Genomic DNA, 16,461 nt, shown 5'->3' with positions numbered 1-16,461 from the left:
GTATTGGATTCCTTGGAACTGGAGTTACAGGAGGTTATGAGCTTCCGGATGTGGGTGCTGGGAAAAGAACTTAAGTCCTCTGGAGGAGCAGCCAGTCCTGTTAACCACTGAACTGCCTGCCTGCAGCCCCTTAATTTAGGTCTTTGACTAGCCATATCTCCTTATTTTCCTCTCTTATGATAGTACCTAGATGCTGTTTTTTCCATGTAACACTTATTACAAGTTAACTCACATAGATGGTTTCAGTTCAGATGTAAGCACATTAACAATACGGCATAAAATTTCCTTTAGATTATGTGTATATGGAATAGATGAAACTCTTAATTAGAGTTGGATCTATCTGTAAGTTGTATCATTAAGTATATACAGATATTCCAAAATACCCGCATTTTGATCTGAAACACTCCATTCTAAGCATTTCTAATAAGCAGTGCTTGATGTATACCTTGATTATGGGGATTTACACTCCTGTGGGTCATGACCCTTTTTCTATAATTCAACATCTCTGCCATAATGCTTGTGTATCGTAAAAACTCACAGGCCAATTGAAGTACAAAACAATTATGTAACCACAAAACATAATAAAATTAAAAATATTGTTGACCTTGAAATTTAGCCTCAAAATTACTGTGTGTAATAAAATCCTCCTGTTTTCTTAAATCTTAGATTATTTTTGCTCTTGAGTCTGATTAAAAAAGTATATTTTGAGTGTGTGTATACATATGTTCAAGGACCAAGCTGTATGTTTGGAGGTCAAAAGACAGCTTTGTGGAGTCACTCTTCTCCTCCTACCTAGTGGGTTCCAGGGATCAAACTAGGCTTTGTGTAGCAAGTGATTTTCCATGGAAGCACCTGACTGGCTGGAAAAGTCAGAGTTTAAACCTGGAGAACTAATGTTTTGCCTTTTTTGAGATGAAAATTTGATTACTTATATGAATATGGCTGCCATTGTTGTAAAGTATAGAATAGAGTCTTTTTTTTTTTTTTTTTTTTTTTCGAGACAGGGTTTCTCTTGTGTAGCTTTGCGCCTTTCCTGGAACTCACTTGGTAGCCCAGGCTGGCCTCGAACTCACAGAGATCCGCCTACCTCTGCCTCCCGAGTGCTGGGATTAAAGGCGTGCGCCACCACCACCCGGCAGAATAGAGTCTTTTAAAAAGAATGATTGTAAAGAATTTAATCTTCATTATAGGTTTGAATATCTTTTTGATAGAGTACTAAATTCCCTAAATTCTCAAACAAAACAAGAAAGCTAATACAAATTTCTGAACTTTATGGACTTTACGCCTGGAATAGTTGACTCAACTCCACTATAGAAGGTATCATCTATGCTTGAAAGCACATGGATATAATAGTCGAATTGTAAGACGTTGTCCATACCAGATTCACTCCTGCCTCTGTTGCATTTACAAAGCAAGTTTTCATTATAAAAGGGAAAGTTAGCAAAAATGTTTTTTGGGGGTAAAATTACTAGTGAAAAAGTAAAAAATTTGCACACTGAAGCAAAAGACATTCGGAGGAAAACAATGCTTTTGTTTGTCCATAGAGTGAATGGAAATCAAGGAAAACTCGTCTAAACTCTCATTTACCAAGAGATCTACAGTTGCAGATGCTTGTGCTTTGTTTTTAACACAGTTTTTCACACACTATGTATTTAACACATTAAAAGCTACTTGAGGTTTCTGGTGAGGTATGAGAAGTATAGATTTTTTTTTTTTTTTTTTTTTTTTTTTTGGTTTTTCGAGACAGGGTTTCTCTGTGTAGCTTTGTGCCTTTCCTGGAACTCGCTTTGGAGACCAGGCTGGCCTCAAACTCACAGAGATCTGCCTGGCTCTGCCTCCCGAGTGCTGGGATTAAAGGCGTGCGCCACCACCGCCCGGCTGGGAAGTATAGATTTTGTTTGTTGTAAATCAGTAGATGGACTTTTGTATCCTTAAAAAATTCATTATTGTAGGGCAAAATGCTTAATTGTTTACTCTGATGTCCAATGCACAAACAGCAGCTTACAGGGCAAAGTTATAATATTTACTATTTATTTTTTTCCTGGTACAGAAGATCAGAATGCATAAAAACTATTAGGCCAACATGGTAGAAACTTACTTTTATACTAAATTCATTGGAGTGCTTATTAAACCTCATGATAAAAGTAGTGAAAACACGGTGGAGGTATTTCTTAACATGAACTCTATAAAAGTAGTCTAGTTTTTAAAATTAAGATTATAAATCTGAGTGCTAATATTTTAACTTATGCTTAGATGTCCAAGTACAAAATGCATTAAAAGTTTTAGTTAAGGTGTTAGGAGATATTGTAGGCCAAATGCATTTATTGAGTGAATTTTTTTAACACCATTAAGTCTTAATTTTAGGGTTTCAAAAAATTAATTTTACTTGATTATGCTACATTTTGTTAAACTGCAGCATTTCTTTAATTTCATAAAGCAGGAGGAAAGCAGGCCTTTGCTAACTTTTGATACACTAGCATTATTATCAGAAATAAATCAGTTTAGTTTGCCAGAAACCTTAGTGACTTCAAGCTCCTGTATCATGCTCGTTTCCCCAGGGATTAAGCTAGTCAGTAAAGTTGATTAAATGAATCTCATTTATTTGTCTAAAAGTGATAGATACTGAGTTGTTTAACATGAGGTTTTAAATTTTAAAATGTTACTTCATTTATTGAATATAGTATTTAAAATAGGGAATAATTATTCTTAAGCTAACCAGTTGTAATATAGATAGCAGGTACTTACCTATTTTAAATAAGTTGTTGCCAAGTTTTTGTTATTGCTACATATTGCCAGATTATTATAGCAAGTGAGAAATTCTTGTTTGCTATGAAAGTATTCATAATCCTTACAATCTGTAATTATAATTTTCTAACATGAATTGAGGATTTGAGAGAAAAATGCTTAAGTTACATGGTGGTGGAATAGAAATGTGACACAATTTACTGTTGCTTTAATCACCTGGAGAGTGGAAACAGAGCTGCTGTATTTTGAAGGCTGAGTAGGAACGTTATGTAAATTCTAGCACATGTAAGTTGCAATGGATTTAAAAGTAGAAACAGCTGCCTTTGTTAGCCTTTTCTACAAGGACAGAAGAGATCCCCTTTCTTCTGCCCAGCCTTCTGATTTATGTGGTTAACTTCTCTTATTAAATGGTAGAATTGCTATTAAATTAAAAATGAAAAATTATTTTATTGCAGTTTTTTTAAAACTAGTATTTTCTTTGAACTTAGAACATTTGGCATAGATTCAGGCAAAATGAGGACGAAGGGACAGGGCTGGTGTTAGGTAGCTTTCTTCCCTCCCTTTATTGTTGGTTCATTTGTATTTCAGGCATATTACCCTTGTAACAGAGTTCAATCTTTTTATATAATAAGCTTGAATTTGAAGTATCCCTAATTTTGTGTCCATATACAGGGTTTATTTATTCTTGGTTCATGGTTTTAAAATGCTAATATAGTCTGTGGTTTCCCACATAAGGGCTATATATAACAAAGAATAAGGTTTATATATAGTTCATTATTTTGTTGTTAAAACATTATAACAAGTTCATCATACCAGAAATATAGCATAGTGGTACAGAAAATCTTGCTTTGATTGTTTTGAGACTATAATTTTTGTGTTAAATATTATGCAACTTCTCGTATAAATATATCTAGTTCGTGGTTTAGAAATAATAGACTTCGTACATTGTCTTAAAAAACGTAGATACCTATGTCCGTTACATTTTAAAGTTATACACTGTTTTAAGGCTATGTATTTATTCTTTAGAAAATATGACTTACATGAGTGTCTTCTGATGGACATAATATTGACAGAATATACACATGGATTACTTTTAACAAACTGCCATGCAACAAATACATTAATAATGAGGAAATTGAGTATATATGACCTAATCTAATTGACATTCACATTAAAAATTTACAACATAACCAGTACTGATAATGTTTTTCTCTTACATTTGGCAGTAATCAGTTTTTACAATTTAAATTTAAAACTCTTCTGAATGTAGATTTGGTGAAACTTAGACTTCTCCCTAGTCTGTAACAACCTGAGGTACTAAACATTTCTCTCTTATTTCACTGTCTTCATAGGTAACCTTTTTGTTTCTTTTAGGATCTATCCATGAGTTGTGTATTACAGCATTATTAGGCATGGGATCAGCTTCAACTATGGAAACAACTCGTTTTTTCATTTTGCTTTTTAAGACCTTTTGAAATTTTTGTCTGGTGAATGCATACAAGAGAGGGTGGAATATAGTCGTTCCATAAGCCATGACTAGAAAACACAATCTTAATTTTACTAAAAGGTCACTTGGGCCTAAACACAAAATGGTGGTATTTAAAACAGAAATTGGTGTCCAACAGAGAAGAAATGTAGAAATAATCAATAACGACATTCTGAAGACTCTTTTCTGCCTTTCTCGTCGTTCCCGGTGGCGTTTCACAGCACGCCGGAGGGCTATTATTACAGAAACTGAAGTTCTCACACCAAAGACGACGTTTCTCCCACCACTGCTGTGTGACATGTCTGTGGTCTCATGTGTGGTTAGAGAGATTGTCTTTTTCTTCCGAGCTTTCTTCTTCTGCCCTGTTGAGAATCTGGTGCCTATCCGGATGTTAAGAGCCTGAAGTATCTTGGTGTATGTGATCAACATCACTATAACCGTGAAGAAGAAAATGGGGATCTGAACTAGAAGATGGTAATACATCCCCAGCTCAGTGTAGTACTCACTTGTACTGACACACAACAATGTCTTGTTTTCCCATGGATTTCCACTTTGAAGACTAAAGAAATTTACTTCAATGAAGGGAATCAGGAATGAGAAGAAAGAAAAAATCCAAATGGATGTCATTAGCATTACGGCTCTGCCCATTGTCAGAATTCTGTTTGCAGGTTTTACAGAGATGTCATATCTGTCCAGAGTGATAGCAAAAACATTGATTGCTGTCGAAACACTTGCAAAGGAAACACAAGCTTCATGGAAACAGCAGATGAGTGCAGTGTTACTCTCCAGTGAGAGCAGAAGGATCACTATAGTTAGAGGAATGCATCCCACACAAATTATTACATCAAGTACATGGAGATTCATTGTAATAATGTTACTGACAGAGTTGATTAAGTTGGATTTCATACAGTAAAGTACCAATACAGTAAGGTTGCTGCCAAGTCCCAACACAATTTCTAACATGAGAAATCCAGTGAGAGATACTTGAAAGCTTAATGGGTATGATAGTGGTTGGTACATGTTGGTGTCGATGTCATCCATGTCATCTCGCACTGTAATGTTTGAATCAGACTGCATGTTGATTTCCACAGCAGGAGAAAAACACATTCTTTTGGAGCAGTTGGTGTTTCCCCTAGAAAATGAAATAGAATATTTGATATTTGGCAATTTAAGTGACATATAAGACATGGTATTTTTTGTAAACAACAAAATATCTTTTTATCATGTACTTAGTTTAATTTTTTATTTTGTAAACTATTGATGCAAAATATAGAATTGGGAAACATCAAGGTTGCATTGCTTTTGGTGTTAAGAGAAATTGTTTTCTCTTTTTGAAGAAATAACCCTATGAGAATTGTTCCTCTGTAGTGCAGAATTACTATCCATACTACAAGGGTTTACTTCATTGGAAATAACTGAGGTGTTTATTTTTCGAGAACATATGCTTCTGAAAAAGAAGACTACTTAGTGTGCAAAACTAATTTGGTCTAATGGTTTAAGATTTCATTTAAATGGTATTGTGAATAGATGGAACGTAAATGCTATTTTAATATGCTCTAGCATGATTAGTGTAGTTGTAATTATTCCTGTGAGATTTCCAGTGAAGGGGACAAGTGCTCATTTGAAAGGATACCAGCACACAGTGCTGATTAATCTCTATCACTCCACTGCCTTACCAACTCTAGTTGAGTTTCTGAGAAGTCAACAGTGTGGACAATGAGGTTCTTTCCCAAGGAAGAGACAAATGATGGGAAGTTTGTATATCATGTAAATATGCCCACTGAATTTTTACAATAGACTTACAAAAATTTGGGGAAAAAAAAGACAGTATGCTAAAGTAAAAAACCACAAGCATAATAAAAAGTATTCCTATGACTGATGTATTTAGCAACCACACCCTCTTGTGTGCTATAGAAAGAGGAAATTGAAATTTGATATGTATTAAGAAGTAGATGCTTTTGAAGTGATTTTATTAATGTATCCAGTTACTTTGTTTAATTTATGAGGTAAAAATGAAATTCAAAAGAATATTCTGACATCCATTTTTGAGGAAACTTTTAATTTTCACTTTACCTGTGAGATGTTTTGTTCACAATCAGCCAGTGAATAATTTTGAAGAAAAAGTCTGAAATGAACATTTTTGCTAATTCATGTGAATAAATATTTTAAGAGTTTAGAGTCATTTATAAAAAATTATAATCTGGTTTTTCTGGCCTAGAATGTCTACAGTGAGCAACTTAAAAGATGAATTTATACATCCAAGTATATTTCACATTTTAGGTATAGCATTCGAACTTCAAAATATTCCAACCTGAAGTATAAAAAGTAATAACTTTCAAAATTCATAATGACATTTCAATTCATGTTACCTTTGACAACTTTATGCATGTTATTTTAGGCTACTACTTTGGAAACGTGACAACATCATTTGAGTCAGGATGGGTATTACTAGATACATATTTACTCATATAAAATGGCTTAGCTTACTGAAATCCTATAAAAATGGCAAAGTTTAAGAGTGCCAAATTTTCTGAACTGACAGACTGGACTTCAGGTTTTTGTTTTGGCACATCACATTTATGATTAGTAAAGCAGACACGTCAGGTAAGGCAGCAAAGAAAGAAACCCCATTTGTTTTCTCCCCAGGGGTGCATGCGTCCTCTGACCTACCTGCTTGCTGTGGCCTCTTACGGGCCTTTTGGCTCACCATGGTAGTTTTCCACAAACTGATACATGATGTCATTGACAGTTTTGACACGAATTTTTTTCCTGACAACAGTGAAGTAGTTGTGTTTTATTTCATGTCTTGTAGGAACTCATTCTTTTGCTATTTGAGTACTTTAGCTGTACAAATTGTGGAATTTAGTTGGCTGATGGGTTTCTGAAGAACAGCACATAATTTTCGTGGTTTTTTTCCCCCTCAGAAAGACATGGGTAAATGAAACTTCATCAAATGATAGAAATTGTACTTCCTTTTTGAATGAATGTAAGATTGTGTCTCCTTGTTTTCCAGAATATGTGAAAACAGAAAAAAGAAACATAATGTCTCTAGCTTCTAAAATGCATTTAGATATCCATTTGTTTGCAGTCTGTTTCTGCAGCAGTTCTCATTATTTTGAAATGATTTCTTGATCACATAATTTGCTTTATATTATAAATCCAGTGCATGCTCTTTTGATAAAAACCATCTGCTATTTAATTTGGTTTGTTCTCATTAGAAGAAGATACATAATTGGTCATAAAGCTCAGATGGAAAACTTATTAGTCATATCAATTGATATGAATATCTGAATAGTACAGAAAATGTCTGCTAATGCTTCATTTTGCTTGCTGGTCTATCATGCCATTTTCCAAGTTTTTGCTTCACTGTTTCTTATAGAATCAATCGTGTCCATAACTCTGCCGTGTTAAAGTGTTAGATCTTTCTTTAAAAATGCTCACCCGATGATCTGCAGGCTTTTTACAGCTCTATTTTTTCTTTTTGTGCTTATTCTATGTAGCATCTTCTTGGGATGCTGTCAGCTTGTTACGTTCCAGCAGAGCTAATCCAAGGCTTTAACTCCTTAGTTTCTTAAAGTCATGCATTACAAGGATATCTAGCAGTTTGTGATTCAGAGAGCTAGGGAGCTTCTTAGGCAGTTGCGTTCTTCATATCGTCAGTTGTCTATATTGAGTTAGTTGTGGGCCCTTGTGAAAAAGGTGAAAATGATTAAAGAATAGGATTCCTAATAATTTTGAACTAATTACTTATTATTTTAGTTAAAGAATTAAAACCATGTAGCATTTGTTCTAAAAATAAGCCAAGTGTATTGCTATAGGCATAGCTATAGTCATAAAATGAAGTTTCTTCATGTTAATCCCTTTTTCATAAAATGGCATATATTACCCTATTTAGCAGCAGAGTTAGCATTGAAATATAACCATGAGAAAGACTGAAATTTTAAACTAATTTCTTTTCTCTTTTACAAGCTAACCTGAATATTTAGAGATTATGAACAGTTAGTATTTACTAAACATACTTCCATTACCCCCTGATAATAAATTTAACATTGCCTGCATGCTGGGAAATATTGTACCTTGCTTAATTATTAACACATGGCTTGAACTTTAACTCACTAAAACAGATTCTGTGATAAGACACTATCAATTTCTTTTTGATGATATGCTCATGTGGGTGAAATGTAAACGGTAGTAAAAAAAGTCTTAAGTGCAAATTAATAATTTTCAGTGAACATGCCTGGTCATAATCTTAACATAAAACAGCTAAATAGTAAACTGGCTTCTTATAAGAAATATAAACGTTTTTTTAGCACTTGACAAATGGTTACACTAGTGACATTAAAAATATTTGGTATACCAGAAATGACTTAAGAGCTGATGTCTTTGGAATAAATTATAGAGATCAGAGTAGTTTTTGATTTAACAGTGCAATCTAAAGATTGCATTTGAAATAGATCACATCTTAAAAGAAGTAAATTTAAAAATTCCATATTTACCAATAAATAGAGAAAAACAAGCAAACTTAAAATATTAGACTAAAAATTCCAAAGTAATTTTACCCCACTCTGCTGTTTCAAAAGCAGCTCTCTACTATAATAAGGAACACATCTTACCTCTGTTAAAGATTTGACCAGTTCTTGATGTAGCTGAAGCATTTCCAATTTTGATTGTTTCATTTTGTTCATTTGTTAGTAGAGGGCTCAGGGAAGAGGCTCATAAAAATCTCTTCAAAATGACCTTAATGAAAATGTGTCTGTACTGTGCCATTGTTTGAGCAGTCCTGCTAACGTATGGACCGTGTAGTGCTGCTTCGCGGCTGCAGTCTCTCACTCTTCCTACTGTGGAGTCAATAAGCATTTGAAAATACGTAATGAAAGTAATTTAGCATACTGAAGGCTTCTTGTCTCCAGAGGCAGCTTTTAGATCCAGTCTTTCTGAAAAGGAAGGAACGGCTCTGCTTTTTCAGAGGAAAGCCTGCTCTGAGCAGCTTTTGCAGAGTGACAGCCTACCTTGTCGTTTCTCTCCACTGCAGAGAGATGCAGTGCATTCACTAATTTTGATTGGCCAGTTGTATTGGCTGAAACTGCTTCATATGTATGGAAGGGGTCCCCCCCCCACTGTTTTATATAAGGATGCTGTTTTAAAAGGCTAAGTTTTTAAGTGGTTGTTTGTTGCTCTTAAGTGGAATATGAGTAAATTAGTCTTTTAAAAATGTGTATTTTGTTCTGGCTCATTGATTCCCCCAATGCCAAACACTAAGAAAATATTGTGTGTGTGTGTGTGCACGCGCGTGTGCTGTGGGGGTTACATAGTAAAAATAATGTATTTTTAAGTCTGGATAACTGGATTTGACTATTTCAGTAGCTGTGTGTGCTTTGGGTTGAGGTTCTTTGTTCTATAGATAGAAAGCCTAGGTTTGATTTCAGTTAGTTTATTTGTATTCAAATCATCTCTTTGTATTTCAAATTATGGCCATCTCATGGTATTAAATGTCATCTTGTCTTAAATATTCATTCACTCAAATATTCCTTAATTTTATCCATTTGTTCATATTATTAGTCACATTGATGTAAGGTGGTTATACCATAAACATTTGTAAATATTCCATTGCTTGCATGGTGGTAGAGCATAAATATGAGTAATTTTGTTTTAGTTTTGGGAATGGGTAATCTCAGTCCTCGCTTGTCCTGTTATTTTTATGTGTACAGACTATTTGCTCTTAATATTTGATCTCACTGGGCTATTTCTATTTTTGAAATGGGTATCTTTCTTAAATATTGTACATGGTGATTGCTAATACTGCTGGTAAGTATATATATGGTAAAGGAAAGGGTATGTGCCCTCATAGGCTATAAAGCTAAACTATTTTAAGATGTAAAAACAAACAAAAGAATGTATAAAAACAAAATACATTAATTTAAAATTAAATTTCTATGATTTGTGGGTACTTTTAAATACATTTCTATTTGTGTTAGTGAGGATACATACTTTTTAAGGTCAAAATATATCTAGTGACTAGATTCTTTTTAAAATTACACTTGGTGTGTGTGTGTGTGTGTGTGTGTGTGTGTGTGTGTGTGTGTGTACGTGCCATGGTGCACATGTCATGGTCAGAGGACACTTCTCAGGAATTGGTACTTTCCTTCATGGGTTCTTGGGATGGAACTCAGGTTGTCAGGCTTGCCAGTGAGTGACGTTACCCACTGAGCCAAAGAGGAACACATTGCTGATGGCTGCACTATTAGAATATTAATCATTACCTATTTTCAATATTTTAGAAATAGTCTTGAGTTTTCAAAATTTTGTATCCTAAATTTTTAAAAAATTTGTTGTTAAAGAAGCTGGGTATGGTGGCACTCAAGGAGGCAGAGACTGCAGATCTCTGTGAGTTCAAGGCCAAGTGGTCTTCAAAGAGAATTCAAGGGCAGCCAGAGCTGATATATAGAGAAACCCTGTCTTGAAAAACAAAACAAAACAAAACAAAACAAAAAAAGCGTGGGGGTGGGGCTTGGGATTTAGTTCAGTGGTAGAGTGCTTAAGGCCCTAGGGTCTGTCCTCAGCTCTAAGGGGTGGGGATGGGCGTGAAAAATTTGTCATTATAATTATATTTGTCTTTTATAATTTTAAAAAGGGAAATGCATTTTTATGATCTTTTATGGTCAGTGTTCAAGTTTTATTGGGGAGTAGCTGAAAAGTACATAAGGTTTGAATTGCATTTCTTTAGAAATTGAAAGTAACATGGACATTTTGTTGTGAATTTTGAAAAATTTCTGCATAGCTTTGTGTCGTAAGGTTTTGGTGATGCTAAAAATGAAAATGTTGTGCTATTTATTATTCATGCATTTTCAAAGTTATGGAAAAAGATCTTGCTAGAATGCCAGATATGTTAAAGACAGATGATAAAAAATGTTATTTTAAACTAAAAACTAAAGTCAGAGGGAACATGTTAGCATCAGCTGAGAATTATGATTGGAATATGAAAATTATTAACATAATAAAAAATCTATATAGTGTTCTCCTGCCAGAGAGTTAATTGTTTGCTTAGGTTTATTATCAAAATGTCCTGATTAAGTAGAAGAAACAAAGGCGAAGAGAAAGTGTTGACTTGCCAGTGTGTGGCTGTGTTGTTCCAGTCTGTTAGAGCCTTGTGAGCCTGCTGTTGGAGCTATGGGCCTGACTCCTTTGAATTAGAAAAGTATGTCCACTTAACCCTGGCTGAGTGAACCTAAGTTCACTCTCCAGTTCAAGTAACAGTATAGCTTTGGTTTTTGTTGTTGTTGAAGGATATTTCTGTGATTCTCTACTCTCTCTCTTTTTTTTTTTTTTGGTTTTTCGAGACAGGGTTTCTCTGCGTAGCTTTGCGCCTTTCCTGGAGCTCACTTGGTAGCCCAGGCTGGCCTCTAACTCACAGAGATCCGCCTGGCTCTGCCTCCAGAGTGCTGGGATTAAAGGCGTGCGCCACCACCGCCCGGCTCTCTACTCTCTTAATGGAAAAACTTTTCTAAAAAAGCTCAAGTGTGGACATTTCAGTACATTCCTTGTACAACTGAGTTGTGACTAAAGATACATGAGAATCCACAAATAGCAGTTTTTAAAATATAATACTTAGTCTAATATTTTTTGCATTATTAAAGCCACAAATTGACTTGGTACTTGAATGTTACTAAAATTTTTCACAAGATAATTTAAAATCCTCTAGTTTTAACAGAGAAACTAATAATAGTAATAATACATATTTTGTGATGTTATATACCTTTAATCCCAGAACTCAGAGGCAAAGGCAGGTTGGGTATCTGAGTTTGAGGCCAGCCTGGTCTACAGAGTGAGTTCCAGGACAGCCAGGAATACACAGAGAAACCCTGTCTGAAGAAACAGAGATTCAGATTATATTATTTTTATGAAAAATTGCATATCAAATTACATATTTTAGAATTTGTGAAGATTCTTGTTTCCATGGGAACAGGCTTTTTTTCCACACTTGTGCACTTAATACAAGTATTCATATAAGATACTAATTTTGAAAAATGCTACAGCTGGTGATTTGGTTTTTTTTTAATAGGCAAAAGACTCTTTTTCCATTTTTTTAAAAAAACTTTTATTGATTCTTTGTGGATTTCACAGGATGCCTTCTGATACCACCTGCCCTCTTGAATCCTCCTCTGCCCTTGCAACCCCCACCCCACCCCACCCCCGCAAGACAAAACCAAATTTAAAAGTAAAACCAAAAACAAACAAAACAAAGAAGCAAAGCAAAACAAAACAACAACAAAAAGAATCTTGTCGTGGAAGCTGTAGTGTGGCCCATTGAGTCACACAGTTTACTCTTTAGTCCATTCATCTTTATTTGCAACTCTTCATTGCCACATGGCATTCATTGATCTGGCTGGAGGCCTCTGGCCGCTGCTACACCAGGGATAATGGGCTCTCACTGGGGCTCCTCCTGTTGCTGTCCTGTGTCATGGAAATCCTGCTGTTTTGAATCTGAAGGTTCATCCCTTTCACATGCTCCAACAGTTCATAGATTCAGTGAATGTTGCAGTGGGCTAACTCATAGCCCTGGTTCTAGGTTGTAACTGGGTTGGTCAGCCCTCCCTATTTCCCTCATTGTTACTGTCTGGGCCAGCTCTCCAGCACTGCCTCAGATAGCTCACCCAATCCAACCTGCAACAACTGGTAATTTAAATAAAATTTTATGTTATCAAGTAATTTCACAGGTTAATTTTTTTTTTTTACCTTATAAACTGAGAATACAATTTGGCTGTTCTAATGATAATTGAGCAGCATATGTAACTCTAACCTCCAAATATAGCTCAAAATTGTTTTTCAGAAGTTATATTTTTCCCTTTTAGTTATAAATATTTTTATTGTATAGGTCTTAATTCCTAAAAGTTTGTGGGTAGTTATGATACTATACTTTTGATGAGTTTGTAAGTAAAAAATTTAACTTAGTGAAATATTTTAATTAACCATATCTGAAAGTATTTTGGAAAAAAAAAATCTGTGTATATGTATTTTCTAACCACAGCAAATCACTCCTGAAGCTGTATTGCTTCAGAAAGAGTGCTTTTTCACAGAATACTTAACATTGTTAACTCCGTTTCTGATACTGGAGCTCAGGGAGGAGTGGAGTTTTCTATGTAAAGCCAGTTCAGAGATTTCATTTGGCTTGTCAACTTTAATTCTTACACAACAAATACTTTGTCAACCAAATAGAAACAGACCATTCTCTGAGACCTCAGTCTAGGAAGAAGTAGCCAGGGCAGTAAGAATACTATAATTTATTATCTGTTAGAACAATTAAAAAGTACCATACATACCTCTTTGTATCTCTTAAATATGGGGTTTAGGTGCTGCATGCCAGTAATTCCTGACCTGGGAGGTAGCTGCCAGATAATCAAGGCTAGCCTCCATTACTTAGTGACATGATAAATTTGAGACCATCCTGGGCTACATAAGACCCCTTCTACATAGGTTTTGTTGGTGACTATTATATATTTTTTTAATTTATTAGTTTTTATATGTATGGAAGTTTTGTCTGCCTGTGTTTCTATATGCAATGTGTGTGCAGCCCACAAAAGGCCAGAAGAAGATATTGGATTTCCTGGGACAGGAGTTATAGATAGTTGTTAGCTGCCATGGAGGTGCCAGGAATGAGCCCAGGTCCTCTGAAGAGCAACATGTGTGCTTAATGCTGTGCCATCTCTCCAGCCTATTGATGATTTTTAACCAGTTATACAGACAGGTGCTTGTTGTTCCCCATTGGCTTTTTTCTGTTGCTTTATTTTCTTTTCATAATTTGTCTACTTTAAGATATTATACAGTATCAAATTCATTCCTATCTTGAGGCTAAGTCAGTTTGAACAGCTGGATTATATATTTAACAAAACTATGTCAGCTTTTGTTTTCTGTGCTGTTTGAATTCTTATGTTCTGTTGAGTGACAAAGCTGAATGGTTGCTTATGATCCAGATGTTATGTGATTGAAGCTATCAGAAAGCTCCCATTCTTTGTGTCTAGAGTTGGAGGGTGGGAATTCTCTTGTAGGCTGTCATTCTGCTTCAGGTTCAGGAACATGCATTGTCCTCCTTTGATATAGATATATAGGAGGATATAGAGATGATAAGATAAAAGGATAGATTAATCAACCTACTTTTAAAGAACAACTTGTTTAAAATGTTTTACATTGGTATAGATTTTAGTTTATGTTTAAAATGTTTTACATTGGTATAAATTTTAGTTTATTGATACAAACTTAAAGTTAATTTTGTTATACTGTATATATATATTTCTATTCTTGTTTGAGGTATTATGTTTATGTAACTCATTTAAAATTATAATGGATAATTAAAAATAGATTAATAATTAGTCATTTATGATAATCATATTTGTAGCCATATTAGTTAAGTCTTCTAGGTATACATAGATATATTTCAAATAGATAGGTAATCTTCAAACACTTCATAGACCCAGAGAATATGGCATTTAAATAACTTAGAATTCTGTTGACATGAGACACAATTGCTCCTGGATGCACTAATTTGATCCCGAGAGAATGTTGGGCTTCTAAGACATTTCCATTTGGAAGTTTGTCTTCTTGGCACAAAATGGCCTACTGGGCAAAGAACTTCCCTTGTCTTGACGGCTGACAGTACAAATGCAATGCTGTCCTTCCTGGACAAGCGGGACACAAGGAAAGAGACCACTGTACTCTGCCAAGACAGGGTAAGATGGTCTCTCAGAATTCCTGCTTCTGAAAATGGTCTGTCAGATACTCTAGGCCTGTAGCCAATTTGAATGCACCAACAATGCTGAGAAACATCAGGTGACTGTCCAGGCTGCCAGCTGTCTTGGTCTACTCTTGCAAGATTCCCGAAAGTTGCTTGCATCCATCTACCATTTCTCAGGTACCATTATGTTCCTTCTCAGGTCTTTGATGTGGTTGAAGACTAGATAGTTGTAATTTCCTCAGTTATGATAAAAGATAAGTTAGATATAAAACCTTAAACTCACAAATATAAGATAGATAGAACATCTTCTTTAATATTGTAACTGTAATTCTTGCTTGATAATTGTTTTGTTATATGTAATTTTACTATGTTAAAATTAAAACCTTCCTTTTTAAAAAAAGAAGCAAAGGGGAAGTGCTGTGGATATCACTCTATATAAATAAAACACTGATGGCCAGTGACCACGCAGGAAGTATAGGCGGGACAAAGAAAGAGGAGAATTGGGGAAACAGGAAGGAGGGAGACACTGCAGCCACCGCCAGGACAAGCAGTATATAAAGATGCTGGTAAGCCACCAGCCATGTGGCAAGGTATAGATTTATAGAAATGGGTTAATTTAAGATATAAGAACAGTTAGCAAGAAGCCTGCCACGGCCATACAGTTTATAAGTGATATAAGCATCTGAGTGATTATTTTATACGTGGATTGTGGGACTGCGGGGCTTGGGGAACCTGGAGAGAAGCCCTCCAACAACACTCCTTGGGTCATTGAATAAAGGGATTCATTGTAAACATTTCCCAGTAACCTTGTGGTAGTTACATTTATGGATATATGTCCAGTTGATGCTGTTTTCTTGTATCTGATTAGGGATATTACCTTAATATTAAGTCACTAGTATTTGGATTGTTGCTACAGAGAATTTGTTTTTAAACTTGGGAAAAAATTGACAGGAGTATTGAATCATTAATGTCATGGGTATAGTGTCTGTGTTTTTTTTTTTTTTTTATGTGTTCATTTGTGGATTCTTTTATCATTTTTTAAGTTCTTATATGTCCTGTACATATTTTGTTAGATTTGTGTATTATTATTTTATATTTAATGTTATCAAAACAATACTTAGTTAAAAGAATTCCAATTCCTTGTTGCTAGGGTATATGATAGAAGTCATTTTTTGTTTATTGATCTTGGTGAATGAAATGAAAAGGGCCCCTATAGGTTCATAGGGAAAGGCACTATCAAGAGGTGTGGCCTTGTTGGAGGAAGTGTGTCACTGGGAGTGGGCTTTGAGGTTTCAAATGCTCAAGCCAGCCTCAGTATCTCTCTGTGTGTTTCTGTTGCTTGCCAATTCAGATGTAGGCATTTTCTCTAGCACCATGTCTGCCTGCATGCCGATGCCATACTTCCCACCATGATGATAATGGACTGAACCTCTGAACTCCAAGCCAGCCCCAAGTAAATGTTTTCCTTTTATAAGAGTTGCCATGGTCATGGTGTCTCTTTACA

At 35.0% G+C, this 16,461-nt stretch overlaps 2 protein-coding genes across 5 annotated transcripts in view; one reads left to right on the top strand and one right to left on the bottom strand.

Moving 5' to 3' along the window:
• Window positions 1-16,461, top strand: part of Cog5 (component of oligomeric golgi complex 5) — a 328,847-nt gene that overhangs the window by 70,693 nt on the left and 241,693 nt on the right. The gene's annotated exons all lie outside the window — the stretch shown is intronic.
• On the bottom strand, window positions 1,353-9,271 carry Gpr22 (G protein-coupled receptor 22). Of its 3 annotated transcripts, XM_076550835.1 has the most exons (4): window positions 8,845-9,270; window positions 7,673-7,918; window positions 6,902-7,232; window positions 1,355-5,363 (listed from the first exon to the last, which is right to left on the bottom strand). In XM_076550835.1, exon 4 carries the CDS (start codon window positions 5,336-5,338, stop codon window positions 4,040-4,042), a length of 1,299 nt encoding a protein of 432 aa, XP_076406950.1. In that variant the 5' UTR covers window positions 5,339-5,363; window positions 6,902-7,232; window positions 7,673-7,918; window positions 8,845-9,270; the 3' UTR covers window positions 1,355-4,039. The 3 variants fall into 3 exon arrangements, with proteins under 3 accessions (XP_076406949.1, XP_042116680.1, XP_076406950.1); XM_076550834.1 differs by lacking the exon at window positions 6,902-7,232 and having other exon boundaries at window positions 1,353-5,363; window positions 8,845-9,271; XM_042260746.2 differs by lacking the exons at window positions 6,902-7,232; window positions 7,673-7,918 and having other exon boundaries at window positions 1,354-5,363; window positions 8,845-9,271.

This window comes from Peromyscus maniculatus, chromosome 14 (genome assembly GCF_049852395.1).
Source record: "Peromyscus maniculatus bairdii isolate BWxNUB_F1_BW_parent chromosome 14, HU_Pman_BW_mat_3.1, whole genome shotgun sequence".
Classification (NCBI taxonomy): domain Eukaryota; kingdom Metazoa; phylum Chordata; class Mammalia; order Rodentia; family Cricetidae; genus Peromyscus; species Peromyscus maniculatus.
The sequence above is the reverse complement of the archived record's forward strand: the minus strand, read 5'-3'. Positions and strand labels throughout refer to the sequence as shown.